Source organism: Podarcis tiliguerta (assembly GCF_965153285.1).
Source record: "Podarcis tiliguerta genome assembly, chromosome: 1".
Taxonomy (NCBI): domain Eukaryota; kingdom Metazoa; phylum Chordata; class Lepidosauria; order Squamata; family Lacertidae; genus Podarcis; species Podarcis tiliguerta.
This window is the reverse complement of record NC_139534.1, coordinates 90213306-90237146: the sequence shown is the minus strand read 5'-3', so window position 1 is coordinate 90237146 and position 23841 is coordinate 90213306. Positions and strand designations below refer to the sequence as shown.

The 23841-nt window shown below is 40.6% G+C and overlaps 1 protein-coding gene across 2 annotated transcripts in view; it reads left to right on the top strand.

The window, feature by feature from the left end:
* Window positions 1–23841, top strand: part of DPF3 (double PHD fingers 3) — a 183791-nt gene that overhangs the window by 140836 nt on the left and 19114 nt on the right. The window contains exons 8-10 of one of the 2 annotated variants that reach the window (XR_014501965.1): window positions 5260–5388; window positions 8763–10078; window positions 14161–16395. Coding sequence is in view for 1 of the 2 variants with exons in the window: in XM_083398927.1 (XP_083255053.1) it covers window positions 5260–5388 (129 nt within the window). In the remaining variant the exon portion in view is untranslated. Of the gene's footprint in view, window positions 1–5259; window positions 5389–8762; window positions 10079–14160; window positions 16396–23841 lie in introns of those variants that run through there. The other variant, XM_083398927.1, reaches the window with a different exon arrangement.

Genomic DNA, 23841 nt, shown 5'->3' with positions numbered 1-23841 from the left:
GATGTTAAGTTTGCCCCATCTATACCATCCTTCAGGTTCTTTGGATGCTAAAACCAGGGATTAGGCCTGGTTTTGGCAGGGGAAATGTGTCCCTATTAATTCTCCTCAACCTCTCAGTAGTTTTTGAAACAATTGACCATGGTATCCTTCTGGAGGGATGAGTGGCAGCACATTACGGTGGTTCTGGTCCTACTTGAATGGTTGTTTCCAGAGGGTGATTCTTGGGGAGTGCTCTTTGGTCCCATGGAGCTTTCAATGTGGGGTTCCTCAGGGTTCAGTTTATCTCCTATGCTGCTTAACAGCTACATGAAACTGCTGGGTGGGGTTATCCAGAGTTTTGGAGTACGTTGTCAGCAAAATGTTGATGTCACCCAGCTATCCTTCTCCTTTACGTCTTCAGGTGTGGCAGTGGAGGTGCTGGACTGTTGTCTTGCCTTGGTAATGGACTGGATGAGAGTCAACAAAGTAAAACTCAATCCAGATAAGACTGAGATAAGCACTAGTGGCTGTTTCTCTAGACCAGATGGGTGGGAGGTTGTGCCTGCTCTTGATTGTGCTACATTCCCTCTGAAGGAGCAGGCATGTAGCTTGAGGGTACTTTTGGATCCTTTGCTGTTGCTTGAGGCTCAAGTGGCCTCAGTGGTACAGAATGCCTTTCATCAGATTCAGCTGCTGGCCCAGCTGTGCCTCTGTCGGGACAGGAATAGCCCAACTTCTGTCACCTATGCTCTGGTAACCTAGGTTAGATTACTGCAACATGTTATATGTAGGGCTGCCTCTGAAGACTGTTCAGAAACTTCAGCTGGTACAGAATTCATTGGCCAGGTTGCTCACTGGGGCAATATGGTCTGAGCATATTACACTGATCCTGGCCTGACTGAACTGACTGCCAATTATTTTCTGGGCCCAATTAAAAGTCCTGTTTTTTACTTATAAAGCTTTAAACAGCTCAGGACCACAATACCTCAAGGACTGCCTCTCCCCATATGAGCCCACCCAGACCATGCAATTATCTGAAGCCCTTTGCCTCCTCCACAAGAGGTTCCGAGGGCAGCAACACAAGACCAGTCTTTAAATTGGCCTTTCCACTTCAAGAAATGGAGACAGCATGCTATTTTTGGCGTGTATAATATTTTTCATAAAAGTTTTTGCAAGGGTCTACAAAATAGTGAGAGTGTGACTATAGTCATAGTCATAGATAGCTCCAACAATGCTAACTGCTCCTGATTTTTTTGTCCTACTTTCTACTACTGTACTCTGGTTTTAAATATATTTATCCATTGTCATATTAGCAGCATTCTGTGCTTAATGCTACTGCTATCCCAACTGTTCATGGTAATATGCAGCATCTGAATCCACACTCTGTGCTGAAGAGTATGGCTAGCATATAGGACTCTCCTGCTAATAGAAGCTAGACATGTTTCCGCATTGTGGAACTCAAGACCATGAAGTCCAAATAAGAATTCCAGTAGGCCTGGGAATGCCTCATTTTACCCCACATACTTGGCATGGAATTTTTAATCGCTCCATGTACAGGGGAAAGGGCAGCTGTAGCTGTTATTCTTTTTTTGTTTCTCAGTCCTATCATCCATTGTGCTCATTCTCCCACTGGGACAAGCAGGTCTTCAAGTCTGCCATGCAAAAGTTAGTGCAGATGAGTAAAATGGGGGGGGGGGGAGGGGCACACACAGCTGAGATCAGCCATGGTGATGCATCAGAAACTTTCTGTTCTTATCTGTAGTGTCGGAGGAGGGATGACAACCCTACTGGAAGCCATCTTGTAAATTACCTTGCATTGTGGTTAATTTGGACCAGGACAGATTAAAATAAAATAAAATTGGAACCTCTCCCCTGATCAGCTGATGTCAATTTTAGATCTGAAGCATAATTTGATACCTAGTCTCCAGAAATGGAAAACAAAATGATGCCTTTATCCCACTGAATCCCAAGCTACCCCCCATTTCCCATGCAAAATCTCCTTTGAAACTTCTTAACTTTTATTTTCATCTAAGCAGGAGGCTATGGATGAATAAATAAATCAAGACAGCTTCTCAGTGGGAGAGAAACTATTTGTTCCTCACACCAAGCACCAGCTATTTGGAATGCTGCAGGAGGGACCTCTTCCCCCCCCCCCAGTGGTATTTTCTCCTTGGTCAATGGCAGGAAGTATATTTGAATGCAAAGAGTGTTATCCCTTGCCTTCCTTGAGGAGGATGACAGCAGTGTCTTTTCACTGAACACAGTATCACGTTATTGTTATGATTATTTACATTTTTATCCCACCTTCAGCCCATTTACCCCTCCTTCTACTGGATGTTAGGAAAAGAGGAATACATATGTTGTTCTGAGGCAAAATATTCCTGAAGGTGACCTGCTCTATGTGTAGACCAGGTCTTCTAGACGGATCCCATAAACTGCACACTTTCCCTTCTACATTTGCTGGAAGGACAAGGGTGACCTTTGCACCAGGAGAAGCTTCCCTTGTGAACAGAGGTGATTGCAAATCAGCTGGAGTGGAGGGGATAATCAGAGCAATTTCCAAGCCATTTGTGAAATCAGGCCACTACAAAGACTCACATCTTAAGCCAATGTTCTTAAAAACAGCAGCAGAGAAATGCAATGTTGGAAGCATCTGGGGGTGGGGTGGGGGGAAAGGCTCCTTTTGAATGAATACGAAATGTCTTAAGTTTTGTGTAAGCCGCATCTGGATTGTCCTTCAGCACTCTGACCGGTTTATACTGCCTTCTATGTCTTGTTTCAGTCCACACCTTTATTGTGTGCAAAGAATAAAAAAATAAAATAAATGTAATGGTCTGTGCAATGAACCATTCCCTTTGAAACCCACCCGCAATGACTTTCTCCATTTCTCATTAAATGTTGGGAATAAGCCAGCCGGAGGTGGACATGTCTCCAGCAGGGATTCAATCTCTCATTCTGTTAGCGCAAGGCGCTTCCAAGAAGCTTGTCTCCTCTCTGCCGTTCCTGCTGCTCTTCCTTTCCCATTTATTAGCTGATGCAAATCTGTGGCTTCTTCTTTTTTTTAATTTCTCATTTCTTGAATCCCACCTATTCCTTGCAAACTTGCTTTTGAATGGGAAAACAAGAGGCCACAAATCAGCTCTTTACACTTGAGAGATAGGGTAATAACAGGTGGCAAGACTAGAGGCAGCAGGAGCCTGGGATTCTGGTTGTCATGGAAACATGTCAGACCTGCAGAGAGATGAGCTCTGTCAGCAGTAGGGGGGTAGGGAGCAGCTCTGTGCCACTTACCCTATAGACTGTATGTCAGCCACCCCTCTGAGGGATGAAGGCTTGGAAATTTGTGGAAACAGGGAAGCCAAATTCTGAACACAAGATTTGAACTGCAAAGAAGAGGGCTCAAGGGCGCAGGACAGAGAAGCCTAGGCCTCAAACAAAGAGCTTTTGTTTTCTCACAACTAAATGCAGGGGCTTCATTCTCCCCACTCTGCTTTTTTGACCTGAGGTGCCGGCACAAAGGACTATAGTGGCCTATAAGACGCAGAATAAGCAGATAACAAAAGTCTCATGCAGCCCATTGTATTATATTGTTATCCTTAATTGTTTTAAATAGCACTTTTATTTAACGTGAGTCAAGTGCTTGGCGATCTTTATTGTTACTTGCAAGCCTTAGTGCACAGTCTCTTCCTGGCGCTGATGGTAGATTTCCTGATTTGGGATGTGAATTGTCTTCTAGAGTAGTGTCATAAAGCTTAATTTAGAGTAAAAAAATAACTCCAGTTTAAATCAGTGCTGGCCTCCCTGCGCACACCTCCCCCTTTGGTGGAGTTACAATATTTGCATCAAGAGGTTCAGCCATTAACACAGTCTCTGATGAACCTCTGCTACCAGGCAAAGACGTTTTTATTTAGACAGGCCAGGCTGACTTGCCTGTTGTAATTGGTTTTAAGATGTCACCTTTAATCATTTTAAATGATAATTTATCTGCCTTGCTTTCATTTTTGGCTGTATATTTAATTACTATTTTATGTTTTACTAGTAGTATTTATATTATTGTTGTTTGCCATGTTGGGAGCACCTTTTTGGTGGAAAGGCGGGATGGAAATCTTAAGCAGTGAACAAATTAAACTGGTGATAGCACTAGAAAATATGTTGGGGGGGGGGCTGGGAAGGTTCTGAAAGACAATCTCCATATTATTTAAATTTGTTTAAAAATATTGATGTATACTTCTGAGCAGAAGTTAAATTAAAACAGCACAAAATTATAACCTCACTGGAATATCCTAACTGGGATACTGGGCCATAAGGTTTTGGACTTTAGCCCTGAGGTCCAGCCTTAGTCACCATTGGCAACATTTCCAGCATTAATGAAGTTCCAAGTACAAATAACCCTTCCCATTTGAAAATTTATCCAGCAGGCACATGGGGCTGCAGTGGGGCTGGCAGTGATTGTCCTTCTCTCCCTTTACTTGTGAATGTGGTCTTATGAAAATTCCTTAAGTATGCTTAAAATTGCAGTTTAAGAGTCAGTAAAAGGAGAAGATTAAACGCCCAGGATTGTAAAGCTAGTCGTCTACAAGGTTCTCAGGAGCACTTAGAAATGTGAAGTGTTCTCAAAATTATTGAGGTATTGCTTAGCACACTTGGATGCCCCTAAAACTTGTTTAACGGTAATTTGGAACACCATTGGCTTTTGCTCTCTGACTTAAAAGAAAATGGGTTGGATCCAAATGGTCAGTTGAACTTAGATTGCGTTGAAATATATTGGACAAGTTAGTCGTAACACAAGTCTCTTTGATTTCAGTGAGAACTAAGTTCAGTTAACTTAAGATGCTTCCAGACTCAGAGGCGATGGGTTAATTTGCAAGGGTTGTTGAGATATTGCAAATGGGATGTTGGCAACAGGTGGGAATTGTGTTTACTTATTGGATCCCCCCCACCCCTGAAAAGGTAAATCCAGATTACCAGGGGTCTGGGGGACACGGGATGGCATTTTAATGTCAATGATCTTGTGCGATCGCTGCAAAAAAACGAAAAGCAAACTTATGTGCATGAGGCACACTAATCTCACAATAAATACTCACCAGGGATTGCTTTTAATTTTCAGCCGTAGAGCACAGGAGTCATGGGGCACCCAGATACATGCACTAGGCAGTTTGAACTAGCTTTATTCCAGTTATTCTCTTTGTCAAATGTGTTGTTCAAATCCATGTACAGCAAAGAGTGAAAGTTGCATACTGCATGTCTCCTGGTTTAAGCAAGAATGTTTCTTACCTGCAGCCCAGAAAGGACCAGATGGGGCCATCATTTCCAATAACTACTGTGATTTCTGCCTTGGAGGATCTAACATGAATAAAAAAAGTGGACGACCAGAGGAACTTGTCTCATGTTCAGACTGTGGGCGATCTGGTAGGTGATTCCTTATTGTAACTTCCTGTGAGTGACTGACATGTGTAAATTCCTTCTTCTCATACTTAGGAATTGTGGATTTATTGTTATATTTTCTTGTACAACTGGTGCTGGTTAGACACGTAGTTTTGGGTGGGCATTTTAAAAACTGTATATACAGATGAGATTTGTTCCTATTCAACTTGGATAATTATTTCCACTGCGCTCTCCTCTGTCTCTGTTTCTGTCTCTGCCTCTCTTACACGCACAAGCATAAACACAATATTGCATAAGACTGAGGACGTTTGTCAAACATTGTTCTTTGCAGTGTAATACTACTGAAGAGGGTTTTTTTAAAAAAAATATATATCTGCTTTTAATCTATGTGCGTCTGCTTTAATATAAATTGTGATCCTTTTATCATTATCATCTTGAGATTTGTCCAGCTCAGTTGTTGAGTTTGGGGATTGTTTGGATGTTTTCATTCTACTTGGGGGATTGTTTTTAACAAGGAAAAAATGAGTTTTAAACAATATTTACCAATGTTTATTGCATTTTAAACTTGTTTCTATTTTTTTTTAGGGATTTGGGGGAATATAAACCCATGGGTTAAAATCATAAGGTTCAATCCAGTTAGTTCTTATGCATATGATTATGTGCATGCAGCCCTTTTATGCACAGGTTTTCACAAATGTAGGGTTGCTGACTGATGGTGTGTGTTGGTGAAAGGAAACTCCCATGCTCATAAGAGAGGTTGGGAGGATGTGGTGGGCATCTGTATAGTGTCTGTAGCAACAAAAATCCTTGGAATTTGAAATCTGTTGCATTGATTCTGCTCCTGACATTAATTACATGGTAGAATAATCTACTTTTTGTTGTCCAAATAACGCAGAAACTTCTTCTAAGAACCAGTAGTCAACTTTTTATCAAAACCAGTGGGTCACAAAAACTGTCCCTATGTCTTCCAAACTCTGCGGGTGACAGCAGAATGCTATTTTGTGTTTTACAGAGAGTAAACAAAGCACAACAGATTTATGCTGCAATCCTGTACCCACTTTCCTGGGCCCTAGTGGAGAGCAAGGGGGATTTTTAGTCCTCCCTCTGACCTGCCCCATATTTTGCCCGACCTATCCTTTATTTTAACCTGACCAAAGGTGGCAACCCTAGGCCTATTCTGCATACATTTAAACATTATATTGAATTACAAATTCACACATATACCCGCTAGCTGAGGATAAGACTCCATGCTTATAATCAAGGAGGTCATTTATAGCACCAGCCCTACCATTAGGCTGAGTAAAGTGGCTGCCATAGGTAGCTGATTTTGAGTGTCATGAAATGGCAGAAAATTCTTGGTTATTTTCAGTGCTTTTATCCCTGGATAAACGGTATCAGTACTCCAAAGCTTCCTCCTCCCCAAGGGCAACATGAGGCTGAGCCTCCATAGTACAACTGAACCAGTGCCTACTGCCAGAAAAAAAAGCTTTGGTTGTTTTATTTGGCATTGTTGTACTTTTCTGGGACAGGAAGATGCAGCTGCAGGATTTTCTGCCTTAGGTGCCAAAATAACTTGACTGGCCTGAGGTATTGAGTACCTTGACTTTCAGTGTAGGGGGCAGTTGCTTCTCTGCCTCAGGCATCACAATAATTTGGGCCAGCCTTGTAAAACATTAAAGCTTATGCCCCAATAAATCTATTAGTCTTTCAGATGTGTTCCTAGGTTCTGCTAGGAATATGCTTACCATTGGGGTGAGTCAGCTAAAGTTGGATCCAAGTCTTCTGGGCTGTTTTTTGTTTTTGTAGCCCCTAGCTAATACAGTGGTACCTCGGTTTACGAACTTAATCTGTTCCGGAAGTCCATTCTTAAACTGAGGCGCGCTTTCCTTAATGAGGCCTCCCGTCACTGGTGCCCTTCCACCATTTGGCTTCCGTTCTTAAACCGAGGTAAAGTTCGGAAACAGGGACACTACTTCTGGTTTTGAGGAGTTTATAAACCGAATAGTTCGTAAACAGGGCTGTTCTTAAACCGAGGTAACACTGTATTTCCAGCATCCCTAATTTTACATTATAATTTAGATATAAAGCTTTTTCTTATTCATTTATTTTTCATATTTGCAAACCACCTGCAAAATGTGACACTTAGACTTTCTAACTATAGAGTCCAGTATATTAGTATAAGCTACCATTGGGTGAGGGGGAGATGGATACTCCCATAAATGGAATCCTTTTGCAAAGCAACTATTATTCAGTTTGAATTGTTTACCAGAGACAGGTAACACAGATGTCTGAGTCTGTATACAGCATGCTGGTTACAGTCTGGGTGGCTTATCATTCTTAATTCTAACAAAAACCTTACTCATTTACCCATTGAAGAAACTTCCTTTATATGACAAAAGGAGACAGGTTAACTTCTTTGCCTGTATAGACATAGTAAAATCATTGAGTGTTACTATTTTACATGTATTTTCATCTTTGGGAATATGATTTGTACATCAGAACATTTTCTGATATTTGTACATCAGAATAGTTTCTCGATATCTCCTTCCTTCATCTATTTGAAGTCATGCTAATTGGAATTACTGAACAAGAAACAATGGGGGTATTGTTGTTTCACTCTCCGAAGATGGATCCAGGAATATAGTGTATTCTGAAAATTGTGTCAAAGTTACATATTATATTAGAAACCTTTCTTTGGATGAAATGCTTTATCTGCCTTTTTATATATGTACATATATACAAAGAGAAACTTTACTAAGTTGGCAATATGTATTTACTTATTTACTAGTTCTGAAAAAGTTTTCCACTTTGTTTTACAAAAGAACTATACCACTTAGCAGAACAGGTGCAGAAAGATCAAGATGAGGGTGCTTTGGGTTTTTGTTTTTTTTGTCATGGAAAACTTTTGAAATGGATTATTACTCTCAAATAATACATTTAGGGCAGTTGATGCCAAAATGAAGGCCAGTCATGGTACCCCATACTCTTAATGAAGTCCCACCATTACACACAGTATGAGTTATTTTAAAGCTGCTCAAAAGAATCACAAAAAAAAAAAAAATGTTTTCTGTATGTTTTAAAGAGAGGAAAACAATATTAACCCTTTTGCTGCCTTAGTTTATGGGCAACTGTGATGGTTGTTTTGCTTTTTACTCTTTCAAATGCAATTCAGTTTATACTTTCCTTATTGCTCCTGCTGCTGTTCTACTGCTCTGTTATCAAGCTGAACCCCACTTTAGATATATACAGACAGACACACACACACACATATATATTTGTATGGCTGGGAGATCTCTTTAGCTTGAACTGTTGAATAGTGATAATAAGCGATAATGATGAAATGAATGATGATGCCTGTTGCTTAACCCATGTGCTGATATATTCATCATACATGTCAGCTCATTTGGGAAGAGAAAGCAGGAAGGAAGAGGCAGCGGCGGCAGGAGCAGCAGCAGCAGCAGCACACACTACGGAGGACTTGTTCGGTTCCACATCCGAAAGCGACACCTCAACTTTTCACGGCTTTGAAGAGGATGATTCAGAAGAGCCTCTCTCAAACCAGGGCAGCAGCTCCCCGTCCACAAAGAAAAAGGGCAGCTGCTAAACTAACTAATCACACACAAACTCTATGAGCTACTTCCTGCCCTTTTTGCTACGTTTATTGTGGCTGTTGCATCCCCCCCCCACCCCCATCCCCAGTTAGACCCATTTTCACTTTTGGATGTGTACACTGAAAGCACAACAGTATAGTTTTTTTTTTTTAATAGAAAACTTACCTTCTCTTTTTATTAAAATAAAGAGTTTTGGTTATTTTATATTCATGATCATTCATGGCCCCTTCCTTTCTTTACAACCACTGAAATGTAGACGTCTTTAACAAATAAGTAGTAGAAAGCTAATTTTCTGGACTTTTAATATATATCAGCCAGATACAAAAAAAATAAAAGTACAGAAGGGTTGGACACCAGGAACCCGCCTCATAGAGTGTTTATATATTTATTTATATATTCTATATATTATTAGAAAAAAAGAGACCTTTTGAGATTAAAAGAGAGAGAAAAAAAGCAATGAAGTCTACTTGATAATCTAACTATACAGAAAGAGAAACCGCTGTGGTATGGATAGTTCCAGATGGAAAGGAAACTCAATCCCTTGCCAGTGTGACTTTTGCACTGTGAAAAGTTTGCATTTACTGTAGCACACTGGATTTTGTGACTTCCCCCTTCATATTCCTGCTGTCCTCACCTTTAACAGTTTGAAAAATAAAAAGGCAAGGAAGATCAACAAAGAACATAAAACTGAGGAATTTCTTGCCTCCTTATTTTGGACACATTTGTCGTCTGTAAAGAATGCTTCATCTCTCCCCACCTTGGCATCTTTTTCTAGCCACTGCTTCGTGTTTTACGTTTTGCTCCTTTACCTTCTACGTTGTGGAAAGACATTTCCAAGCACAGGGATGGAATACAACCATCAAGTCACAGACTCTGCAAAAATGAAACAAAGGATGTGAACCTTGAAAGAAATGAAAAGGAAAAAAATACCTCACGTTTCTTTTACTTTTTGAAAAACAAAAAAACAAAAACCCATTTAGTCTTATTTTTGATAGCTCCTGTTGAAATAAACCAAAGCAATACTCACTAATCTTCAAAGGGCAGTAAAGAAGACAGAATCTCTCTCATTCCAGCACCATGGAGCTGAGCAGCAGGATTAAAAGGTATGTTCCAAAATGAAGTATGTTTCATTGATTGTGAAATGGCTACACTTTAAGTTTGCCTCAAACTATTCTGCATTCTTGTTTAAAGAGCACAATGCAGACATATTGGCTAAGTTTGGATGATCATATCAATTTGAAATTGCTTTAATATCCTGGCTTGTTCTGGTTGGTGACCATAGTTTCCTGGTTCAGGTGGCACAATAAACCATGTTTTATTAGAAGCTTCTTTTCATTGCTCATGCTACAAAGGGAAGAGCAAAGGGGCTGCATGTGTAGGCAAAATAGTAGTTTATATCTTGGCTAGTAAAGGTGGGATATGATCATCATAACTGGGCCAGCACTCAAGTATGGTTAGCTTAACATTGGTTAAGATCCCCAAAGTGCAGCATGGATAAGCACTATGTTTGCATAGGGACAATAGCATTGTGTTTTGTGATGCTTTTAGGTATTTATAGACATTGTGCTGGGACATCTTTAGCTCTGACCTAGACAATTGTAGAGTTCCCGAGAGAAATTCCTTTAAAAGCCTGACCTTAAGATAGATGTAAGTTTGAAAAAGTGTCATGGTTTATATATGTATGTGGGGTGTGTGTGTGTGTGTGATCCATATTTTATTTTAATGATTGTTTCCTGTTATTATTCTACGAGGCCATGTTACTGCTTGCTGTCCCCTTATCAGTGATACTTTGACTTAACATAGGATGTTCTTCTCTAGGGAGGGCTGGGCAATATTCCTATATGCCAGTCAGTATACACCAGCCTTCACCAACCTAGTGACTTCCTATGATATATTGCAACTCCCAACAGCTCCAGTCACCATTGCTGATGGGAATTTTAGTGCAAGACATCTAGAGGGGTCATATTACGGAAGGCAATAACAAACTAAATGGGCCAAGGGTCGGACTCCATGCTTCTACAGGCTTTAATTGATAATAGGATTATGATCAGACCATATCTTTGTGTGTTACTCCCATATATACCAAGTTCCCAGCAACAGCTACTGTATTGGTGCTTGAATGTTTGCAGAACATTCTAGAGTGATAAAGCAAGAACTAAGAAAAGGCGACAGCATTTAGAAGGGACTTCTGGAAGGCAAAGTTTTTGTGGGATGTGGAGGTGAAGAACTTGTAGCCTAGTATAGAGCAGTCCTAGGGAGTGTTAGTTTGAACTTGGGTTGTGGAAGCACCACCCTTCATTTAATAAGTACAGAAAAGAAACTCTGCTCTGTTTCCCATGATACAAAATCTCATTATTGCAAGAAACAGGGGTGCAACTTGCACCATCTGTTCCAGCCTCCTGACTTGATATTGTCTTGCGGAAGGCGATTATTTTAAAATGAGATTCAGAAACCATACTAATAAGTACACAAGTAAGTGTACTTGGAAGCCCTCAAGAACCAGTGAATTGACTCCTCCAGGTGACCTCAGTTTTTATGGCCCTGTGGCCGATCAGTCCAGGCACGAGCTTCAAAGACACTCTGCCCAAACCGTCCAATTTGATAGATAGCCTGTGTATCTATGTGCATACCATCCCCTCCCAATGCCTCACTTTCTCAAAACAATGTCCAGCATCAAAGGAGGCACCCAGCATTATCCTCCACAACTGATTAAGGCAGCTGTGTGTGGGGCTTCACCTCCTCCCAACGTTCTCAGGACATTAAAGACTGTTCTCACACCATCAAAAACTTAACAAGAGCGAGGGAGGGAGAAGGAACAGATGCAGGAAAGGATAACCATGTCAGGTCACTAACTCCTCAATACCGTTTGTCTTCCGGAAAAACACATTTCTCATACAGATATCTCCCAAGGCCAATGCTGTAGCAATTATTCCTCCTCATTTTCTTTCTTTTTTGGCACTATCAGCTGTCTTCTCACAAATCATTGAGTTACGGAGAGCAGTACCTCCTGATACACCATGGAAGTTAATGGCAGATGGGTGGTAATCTGATCCTCTCCTAATATTTGCCAACTTGATACAACATAGTGCCTAAAAGCACCCCATTTTAACTGCTGTGACTGTAGCAAAAATAATTTTATAACTATATATAATGAGATGGTCCATAGTTTCTGTGTTGGACACATATGTGGTGAGGGCAGTCTATGTGGTTTCACCCTTACTTGTTTTTCCTTTCCCTCATCTATTACTCATTGTTAGAAGTTGTTCAAATTTGCTGTTTTTCAGCCTGTGGCTGTAGTTCCATAGATACAGAAAATCATTCCTGCTAATGCCTGGAGCGGATCAGATAGTTGATAAGCATAGCCTGTAGAAGGGACACCATCTGTGCTAAATGCCTTCTGTGCCTGCTGTCATATTTGAATCCGGCAAATTCTTTTCATCATCATCATGAGAGGCAGGGACAAAACAAAATTTGCAATCTGAAAGTTGGAATAGGCCTAGGTATGGTTCTTCAGGAATTTTGCTCATTATAGTAATATCTGCCCTCTGGATGTTCTGCTCCTAGGTGAGTGAAAGGTTACAGCAAATGCGCAAATGGAGAACCCAGAATGGGGAAGAAAAACACCAGACAGTTTGGGTAGGGTCAGTTCCTTTACTGACAGGTAGTCCAAAGGATAACGCAGCCCCTTAGCTTCGCAGTTATAGTCAACTGTAGCATAAAGTAATCCTACCTCAGTCTGTCCCAAGAGACAGGTCACAGCAAAAGTAATAAAAAGTATTTCCAGCAACTTGCCCTCCTTTCAGCATTCCTACACAGATTAGGTTCTAGCCAAGCAGCAGGGACCGAGGCAAACTTGCTATAAACACAAGGACATTTGTACTTTAGATTGTGCTGAGCCACTCTCTGACTCACTCACAAGTTTGCCGACTCACACTTAAGCAGCTGCAGATGTAGGACAAGCACACCCAAATCAACCCTTTCTTGTCCTTTTTCTCTGTATGCATAATCCCACATACACTAGTAGTATTCCCATAAGTGTGGTGTCTGTTATTTGCTGTAGAACCCCAAGTATCTCAGCTGTTAATAAACCTTTAAAATCTCCATGGTTGTGCAGGTACGGTTGAAAACATAGACTGGGCCACAATCCAGCCCATGCTTAAGCCCATTGAAATAATTTGGTTGAAGTACACTAATTAAGTAATGGATTGTAGGTACAAATGGAACCACAATCCAATGGACTGCATAAATATATTTCCTTACCAATATACTCCCAGTCAGATTCCCACATTCATAAACTCCCATTGTTGATATTTCCAATATATTTCTCTCCTATTACCACACCTTTTTTTCTCACTTTTTGAAAAAAAGAGAAAGAAAATATTGAGTCAATAATAAAGGATGCAAATTGGGTTCATTCAAAATAATCAGTTTTGTATATGAGCATAGAATTCGAGTTAACTTGGTGAAATGTTTGAATTTGACTGGTGCACAGTATGAAAATCCTTTCTTACTCCTCTTGGTTTCAGAATTCAATATTGTCCTTAAGCAAATGTTTCAATTATGAGGTGTGGGTGTGCATGTGTGCATGTATACAGAATGGTGATAGTGGTGTCATGTACTTTTATGAGAAGTAGTCATGGTGGCTATTTTTAGCAGCTCATAGGCCGAGGTGTTGGTGTCAGCGTAAACCTGTAGCAGGCGATTTAGGCCAAGGATAAACTGCAAGTTTTTCATTTGATTCCAGCATTAAGCCAACACAGCTATGATTGCCATTTATGGTTTGCAGTCCTTAGGTTTGTAGTCACAGAGTTGTCCTGAACTACAGCATTGCCGTTCTTTGTTGCAGCGAAGTGTATAGTGCTGGCTTTCATCTTTGCTCCTAGAGGCAATAAAGCACAGGGCTCCTGCACTTTTTTTTAAAAAAAATAGTTGGAAAGTCATCAGGAGGAGTTTTCACTTCAGCAGCCCTGTGGCACATCCATATATACTTGCTGAAATTCACTCTTCTGTGCAACTGTTTCAGGCATATGAGCACTTCCATTCTTGTTTGTGGACTCTGTTCAATAGGAATACACTGAATGTGCAAAGAGGGGGTGTTGGAGCAGAAGCCCCCGCCCCGTGTGTTCTGCCTGTTGTATGAGGGTTGCTTTTTTAGTTTTCCCTTTCATTGCCTCTCCTTCTGCAGATAACGGTCCTGCGCTCACTTAGATTCTGACTCCATCATCCTTCAAGAAAACTGTTGGAAGAAGCCAACCACGAATAGCCAGGATGTTCTGATCTTCCTCTCATTGCCTGATCCTTTCATGCCTGTGTCTCATCCCACACAGGAGCCTGGACTGTGGAACGCCTGCTGGCACTTGCTCAGAGAAGTCTTGGGGATTCCCTAAGCTCGTGCAATACAAAGATACCCTTTCCATTTTATTTTATTTTTTAGAAAATCCCTTTCTTTTAAGTGTTGTATGAGTTTGTGTGTGCGTATATATATATATATAAAAGCCCAGGTCAAACTGGAACTGATTTACAGTAGAAGTGACTGAAAACAACAAACAAATGAGAGAGAGAAAAAACCTTGACAAAAAATAGAACAAGTTATTTTATTTATTTGAATATTTAAGAGAGAAAAGTAGTGCTGATGTTGCACAGTATTTTTGTTTAAAATGCATTTTACTTCAAAATTTAAAAGCAATTCTTGTGAAGAGGGGATTTTTCCCTAGAGCGCTTAAATGTAAGATAAAGACTGACTATTTGCTTTCAGGTTAATTTTTTTTTTTTAAGTTATGAAAATAAAGATAAACTCTGCTTTCTCTTACTTTAAAGATGCCATTCATACACACGCTGGGTGTTTTTTTTTTTTTCCTTTCCCCAAACTGGATGTGGTAAGTTTAAAGTTGTTCTGGCTTATTTTCCTGAATGTCTGCTAATGTTTCCTGCTTGGATGTATTGTATTAGGGCAAAAGACAAAACTTTCAACAAAATATTTTGAAAATGAAATGCTGGATCTTGGACAGTTGTTGTAACAAGGACTATAAGCGCAGTCTCCCCAGCACTATCATCTGACAGGAACTTTGGGTGTTACCAGTTCTCAGCAATAATGCCACTGAAACTAGGTGCTTATAAAATAGTTTTTGTTGTCTGAAAAGAAGTTGTTTTCCTGCGTTGATTATTCCACGCAAGAGCTATCAGCAGCTTGCTATAGTCCACAAATAATGTAAGCTACACAAAAAGAAGCAACCGGGACAATACATCTGGAGAGAAACCTCTTTCTCTACAACTGTTCTAAGAGGCATTTGAAATAATATTTGGGAAGAGGTAGAATATTAAAAACCATCTTTCCAGGAATAGCAGAGTTTATACAGTTGGATCTAGTCACAGGTCATAGTTCTCTCTATAGTAATTTGTTAGGACCAACATGTGACATGCTGATAGCTGGTGCTTATGTGACAGCTTTTAAAGAGTGATCCCTACCTATTCTGGGAAGGACGTATGAACATGACCCCGGGTTCCAATTGATCCAGAATAGTTCCTGGGGAAATCCAATTGGAGAAGCCATTCTGATATAACTTTTCAGTGGATATTTGCTTACCAGATGATGTCAAAAAGTTGATTGTGTGAGCCTTCAAATTATACTGTGCAATGTACTTCTATGCACCTTTACTTGGAAGTAACACTCGCTGAGTTAAAATGTGGCTTACTCCTTAGTAAGTGTGCACAGGAGTGCTTAGTCTGCTATACGATTTGGTTTTGAATAAAGGTAATGACACCATCCCCATACAATTGAAACCTGAAGCCTTCTCCTGAAATTCTTAGAGCGATCCTGCTCTAAGAGGACTGAGCAAACCCAGCCATCATGCATTCTCATTGAGCTGGCTCAGGAATCCAGGGGAGTGAAACCACTTTGAAATATACAACTGTACAGCAGTGGTGCTATGAATTTTGCATGCTCAGTTGTTCTTTCAGGGATGTTGGTTTTGGGGCAATGCAGAATCCAGTCCGGAAAAGCATCAGACATGTTCAACTCAGTAGGTCAAATCTGCATCCTACTGAGGAGCTGGAGCTCCAGAACATTGCACATTAAAATCAATGGCAGAACTCTTATTGGGGTCAGTGACAGAAGACCCATTTAGACAGTCACTTCAATGATTTCACTTGGAAATCTGCAGACTACCTTATGCTGCCATTAAAAACAAATGTTCCCATTAGATGCAAAATGCACAAACTGTACTAACTTGTGTTTTGTGTTCACTTAAAATCAACTTCCAAGGCGCCTCCTGTATACTTCTCTGTAAATATTTATTTACCCAACCTTTTTTAAAAGGAAAAAAATATTGTGAAACTGCAATTGCTGTACATAGTTTTTAAAGGTCCTCATTGTTTACAATGCTGTCCTCCATACTGAAAATAAAACTTCCTTCTCTACTTATTTTTGTTTGCTTCCCCATGTGGTAAAATATTATTTCAGTTTTCAAAAAACAAACAAACAAACAAAAACCGAAATACAAATGTTTAACATACTTTTTTTTTGTTTGTTTTCCATTGGTATTCTGACTTTGTCCATAGTCATAGTCAGCGGCTGCTGTGAAGGTAGAGAAGAGAACAGGATGTGCAAGGCTACCTGAGGTTGTGTCTGACTTTTGTCCGTGTAGCTCACTCCTGCTATCTACTGTGGCAGTTTGACTGGCTCCAAGCTTTCAGGCCAAGGTCTTTCTTAATGGGAGATGCAAGGAACTGAATATGGGGTCTTCTGTAGGCAAAACAGCTACCACTGAGATGCAAGGCAAAACTACATGTTCCACTGGGCATGTAAGACAAAACTACATGTTCTACTGGGCATGGCTAAGCTGACCAGTTTTATTTTGAAGAAATAAACCTTCAAAGGGCCATTTAAAATCCATTCTGGGAGCTCCCAGGCCCAGATTAGGGTCCCTCACTGGATTCCCACTGAACCCCCAACAACTGTTAACTCAAAGATTCTGTCAATCACACCTTCAGGGGCAGCTGGGGAGATTCTCAGTGGGAAACTGGCTTGAAAGCCCCTAAAGGCCGCTTTTCCTTCGAAATAATGCTTGTTCAATATGACGTGTAGTCTGGCCCTTCCACGGGTGTCAGTCCCTCCCAGGAAAGCCGCAGCAGGTTATGCACAAACTGCAGTAGTTTCTATAATAGGGAACCAAGGGGCAGAGTCCTTTGGAGAAAACTGCACGAGAGTTGCATGCTACAGCTGTTGTACATTCCCATACATTTCAGTGGGCTTTCAGAGCAGAACTTCCAGAAGGATTGTGATGAATCATTAAAGGTTTAAAGCACAATGCTTAAGTCTTTTGCTTAGGAATGCTTAAGTCTTCATCAGTTAACTAGGACATTAGTCCTACTGAACTCAGCGGGACTTAACTCTGAAGCAAACATGTTGAGGATCAGACTGACAGAATCAAACTACGCATTTGATTTCTTTTGTAAGGTTGATGCACAATTCATAGAAACTTTAAAATTGGTGTGGCAGCCTGATCAGTAGTATATGTAATGAAATGTAAAACCAAATAGAATCCCGTAGTTGTTCCTCTCTTAATGTGTGTGTGTGTATCTATCTATCTATCTATCTATCTATCTATCTATCTATCTATCTATCATCATCTATCTATCTATCTATCTATCTAATCTATCATCTATCTCATGGCCATAAATTGACCTACAGTTAATGTACACTTGATCCCCTTTCAGATTTAAATGCAGTTTGGTTTGTACAAAATTTAAGCCCATTGCTACACTACAGAGCTCCCTATGAATAGGAACTTCCATTTCTACTCCAAAAGATGATAACCACCATGTAAACCACTTTGCCAGCATCTCTTTAGTCTGGACTCTAATTCATGTTAAAACTAATCAGAAAGCAAAATAAAATTATTTGAATCTTTAATTGGTGTTAACGAGAGTCAGACAGCTCAGTCGGTAGAGCATGAGACTCTTAATCCCAGGGTTGTGGGTTCAAGCCTCGCATCACAGAGGGTTAGGCTAGATGACCCTCATGCCCCTTCCAACTCTACAATTCTGTGATTATATGATTCTGTGTTGCGGGAAATGGCACAGAAAGTGAGCCAGGGAAAGGAAGCAACTCTTATTTTAATTTGTGGCGGAGGCTGTTATAACAGCATTAGGCAGATCCCAATTTTTCTACTAGCCTGATATTTTTTTAACTAGAATAAGCGCTAAAATGTGGATTTGATTAACGACCCCACAAAACAAAGCATCAAATTCAGTAATGCCAAGTTCTAAAAATTCCTCCTTCCCTTTCATGAAAAGCTTCTATATTTCAGGATAGAAACTCATTTAACAGCACTGTACTCAATATCTTTAGAAATACTTGACTGGACTCCAATTTAATGGCCTGCACTAGTACTGAATGACATACAGATGAGGTCCAGCTAAAAACTGCTACAGAAACAAAGATTTATTGTAAGTACTGAAAAACGAACAACAGTTTGAAACAGCCTTTTGTAGCCATTGCTTGATGTAAGAGATGGAAAACTTTGGAAATTATTCACAGGTGTTAGTCCTTTCCGATCACCTTATCTGATAGTTCTGCCTAGCAGAGTTGAGATTTAGCTACAGAAATGTTTTTGTGTTTTGTTGTAGAGGCGATTATTATAGTTCCAGTTCATACCAGTGTTCTCATCAGTGCTTTTGGTAATACTTTAAAGTACAGTTTGGTGAAATGGTGTGGTTTTTCACTCTGTCACTGCTATGCCAGCATTAATAGGACAGATGGGGTGAACTGTACAGTGGTACCTCAGGTTACATATGCTTCAGGTTACATACGCTTCAGGTTACAGACTCTGCTAACCCAGAAATATTACCTCGGGTTAAGAACTTTGCTTCAGGATGAGAACAGAGATCGTGCTCCGGCGGCGCAGCAGCAGCAGCAGCAGCAGGAGGCCCCATTAGCTAAAGTGGTACCTCAGGTTAAGAACAGTTTCAGGTTAAGAACGGACCTCCGGAACGAATTATGTACTTAACCTGAGGTACCACTGTACTTTAATCAGCACATCTTTTCAACGGTCCCTTTGTAGATGATATATCTGGTGAAATGGGTTGAGTAGTCGTCCCGCCCCCAAGTGTGCCATCAGAACTATGCCAAATATTTCAGGACATGTAGCAACCTGAAAACTTCTTTCCTCAACTCTAATAAGACCTGCTTATAAATTATTCGTTTCTCAGTAGCAAGTTCAGTGACTAAACCTCTAAGTCTGTTATAGAGGCCAAATTCCCTACACCCCATCCTGCCATCCAGCCCATTCCCTTTAGGGAGACCTATTTGATAACTAATTTTAAAAGTTAATTAGAGTTTACAATGCAATACTAACCCTACCCCCACCCCTGGTAGTGCAGCAATAAAATTGCTGGCACATTTGCAAAGCTAAGCAGGGTCCAGTATGGTTTCAAATTGGATGGGGGAGCACATGTTGAAATGCCTGCATTGCAGGGGGTGGAACTAAGTGACCCTTAGGGTCCCTTCCAATTAAAATAATAATAATAATAATAATTGTTCCCCGGCCAGAGCCAGGCTCAGAGCGGTTAACATCATAAATAATACAATATGCATAAAAACAAGCAATCAGTCGGTTAAAATGCATCCCAAAATTGATTCAAATAATTTAAAGTTAAAACTGGACAAATGACAATCCCCAGGTTAAAATTGAAAGCTGTTAATACTTGCCAGAACCAACTGTTTCCACTGATATTATAGGGACCTGTGAGCGGGCTGGGAAACCTCCTTCGTGCTTGTTCTTATACAAAGAGAAAAGGAGTCAGACTGAACCGTGACCAAAGGCCTAGCGGAACAGCTCCGTCTTGCAGGCCCTGCGGAAGGATGTAAAATCTCACAGGGCCCTGGTCTCTTGTGAGAGAGCATTCCACCAGGCTGGGGCCATGGCTGAAAGGCCCTGGTTCTGGTCGAGGCCAGTCTAATCTCCCTGGGGCCTGTTGTTATTTGCACACGGTAAATGATTCATATTCATATCTACTTAGAAGTAAGACCCACTGAGTTCAATGGGACTTTCTTCCAGGTAAGCGTTTTTGTGCAGCAGAAGCTGCTCTTTCAAGCAGCAATTCTGCCTGGTATAAAAATGGAGTTCACCGCATGCTTGCAACCTTTTTTCTATAGTAGCACCAAGAACATTAGAAGCAATCAGTCCTGATACAGTTTTCCGAACTTCAGGATGAGCTTCGCAGCCCCAGCCATCTATTCGCTAATGGCTTGTGCTAAATGCAGATCTTGAGGATCAACTGCTAGTACAGAACTAAACATGATAACCATATCTTGCTAATGTTCTGTTTCTAATGGAAAACTAAATTGGTTCTAATTGAAAAGAAAAGGGGGGGAAATCAATAGATCATTCTCTTTAATGGGAAGTTAAATTTTAAACATTGAACTCACATCAAGTGGTTGAAATAGTCTCTGAAGGTAAATAACTGAGCAGAACTCAGCACAGAATCTTCTTTTTTTGGTTTGGCCTTTATTAGACATGGGAATTAGAATAGTGCATTAGTATTGCCATCAGGTGTCAGCAGGATTAAATGTAAAAGGTGGAACTATTGAACAGTGCGTATCTGCATGACACAAACAGTTAAATCATCATGTGCACATGCTCGTTATGTGTATTGATGTACTTAGTTTAGTTCTCAGTTTACTAATTATAGGAAATTATAATCTTCCCCCACAATATAACATGCCTCAGTAAAAAATGTTTCTGAAGTGTGTTGCTTAGTACTGGAGTTGATAGTAAACAATATACCATTTTCTAAGGAAGACACTGCTAGAAAATTGGAAATAAGATCTCCACCCCCTGCTTAAAGGCACCCATTCAAATGTATTCCTATCATTTAATAGATCAGCTGTATGTTGTCAGGCTTCTTCAGAGCCCATGGGTAGAGAATCCTCCTATGAAGTGTGTTAGCACATGGTCTTTGCATCCCTTAACATTTCGTGTAAACCTACAGACTTCTCTCTCTTGTTAAAGATATAACTGCAAAGCATTATGCAATGACTCTGAATTGAATGAGGATACGCTGTCTAATTCCGAAGGTATGTTTACACCAAGCTTCTCCAACCAGATGCCCTCCAGACAATTTGGACTACAATTCCCATCATCCCTGACCATTGACTCTGCTGGCTAAAGCTGCTGGAAGTTGGAGTCCAAAACCACTAGAGGACCTCAGATTGGGGAAGGGTACTTTACACAAACAAATATAGGTTCAGACAACCTGAACTTCAACCTCCTCTGGAGGTGCTATGTGAACTCTTCATATACGTTATTCCAAGTGTTTTCAGTTCAGTATGACTCACTGACACATTGTTGACCTGGCTCATAGAAAATGTGATGCACTTGCTTACATTCGGAAAAACTTTCTGACAGTAAGAGCTGTTTGGCAGTGGAACAGACTCCCACGAGATGTGGTGGACCCTCCTTCCTTGGAGGTTTTTGAGCAGAGGTTGGATGGCCATCTGTCATGCATGCTTTAGCTGAGATTCCTGCATTGCAGGGGGGTGGACTAGATGACTTGGGTTGGACTTGGGTCCCCTTCCTGCTCTTAAGATTCTACAGTTCTACTGTATTGACTCTGCTCTCTCTCACATTTCATAAGCAACCACTAAATAATCGTAGGAATGTAATGTAAACGTCAACGTAAGAGCCATATAAGATCTGCACATCCCATGTCCACATAACATCTAATAATACAAAATTAATCACAGTATCCCCTACAAGCAGGATATATTTAATCGTAAAATTAGGCATATTATCAATTGCCATATGTCTTTTGTGGATTAAGAAGAACATTCTTCCAGTTACCTTCCTTGTTACCTCTTCCTCCTCCCAACTTTTCATAAGTATTTGAATTAATGCCAGCTTTTTCCGATACAGGAAAAGCCATTTCAACAAATCCCTTTGTTTCTTGAACATATAGAATCTGTAGACTCGATGCAAAATAGCATAATGAAACACGATGTGTTTCAAAAAATACTTGAAAAGACTGAAGATTAAGTATCTGGGTGATCTTTCGGTTTCAGAAGGTCGTTGGGCTAGTTCCAGGTGAGAGTGAAATGATAGAGGATTCATTTGGAACTTTCTCTTTCATTCATCAGCAAGAGAAGCCATGGCAGTACATGGGCATAGATTCATTCTTTGTAAGTATTACCTTAAATCTGTCTGTCTGTTGGGCAGCACTACAAATCATGCACACACAACACTGCCTGTTTGTACTAACCCAGTAAGGATGAGAGAGCAGCTTTATTGCATTGCATTATAGCTTTATAAGGAAGTTTAAAGGTACATGTGTAGTTTATGGGAAATGGTGTTGTTTATTAAGTATTGTGGGTGGGGGTGGAAAGAACCACAGCCAGTCTGCTACCCTGAATTTTGAGCGTACCATGACCATGTCGTTTTTGCTTGGCTGCACATTTTGAAAGGGTTAGTGAGCTTGCAAGTTGATTGAAAGCTCTGTGGTGTGTGAACTGGCCAGGCTGAAAAGCCTGCAGCGTATAGGGCTAACTTCCTGAGCCCCTGAAGAAATTGATTCCCCTGATGAAGTTTGCCGAGGGTGTCGTGATGGGTGAAAAGGGGGTACAAAGGGAGCACCCCCTTGTAGCTCTTGCATTGTGGCAATTCACCCAGCCTCTCTTCCTTCCTATCAACATATTGTTTGTCTGCCCTGTAGCTCAGCAGTCAAGTATAGCAAAATGCCCTTGCAGAGAGGTACATTCAGCATGAAAGATTTGCCCAGAGTAAGTTAAATTTTATGTACTTTTGATTGGTAGTGTCTTATAAGTTGGAAGAGGCTTTATTTTCAGAGAGCTTACATGACAAGCTTAAATTCCAGTTTTACATATCAGTCTTCCTGCCATTAAATCCCCTTGCTTTGCATGAAGACAGGTTTCTTCCCTGTTGGGATTGTTAAGCTGTCTAACAGCCTTTGGCAATTAGCAATTCATTCCCCATAATGCTTTGCTCATTGTAATATGTACTCTCTCTGTGTGTGTGTGTGTGTGTGTGTGTGTGTGTGTGTGTCTGTCTGTCTGTGTGTGTTTATCTGTGTTTTCTGGAGGTCGCAGTGACCTAATTCACCCCCAGGAATTGAACAGTGTTGGGCGCCTTATCTAGTGCATTAACAAGCTGATGCATCAATATAAGGTCATTTGAGTGCTTCCCCAGCAGATTTCATAGGCAAGGAGCAAGCATTTTGCCTAGCAACTAGGAATGTCAGTAAGGGGCAGTTTGGTAAAAGTTGAGGCAATGCACTAGGTATTTAGCCTGACAAGGAGAATTATAAGGAAGCCATGTTATCAACAGATCTCAGGTTAAGGCTCCAATCAATAATTACTGCATGCTTGGGTCCAGGTGTCAGCCCCGCATCTTTAATGCAGCAGTCTGATGCCCTGGTGTGTTTTTTAAATTATTATTATTAGTAAAGGCTCTTCCTTGCCAGGATATTGAAGGTGAGGCAGTTCTTGTAACTCAGCTCATATGTTAGCTGTTTTGCATTTCCTAGATCTAGGCCAGAAAAGGCTCTGCCATTCAAGTTGGGTGGATGCAAGTTTTGTTTACCTTTGTACATGCACCTCTCTGTTCCTTACATTTTGTCCAGAAGTTCTTCCTCTTGCACTGATCTGTTTTCCTCTTTGTGACTTCTTCTTGTGTGTTCTGTCTTGTAAGGGTTCCAAGAAGGGTATCATTCTGAACTCTGCTACTGTATTTTTCTCAGGACCCTTGATTCTTATCCTGAGGGTCTGGTTCTGTTGGGATTATCTCCAAACTTCTGTGTAGTGCTAGATGTTTTTATCTCTTCTCTCTTTCCACTTCTCTCAGTTTCTCAATTC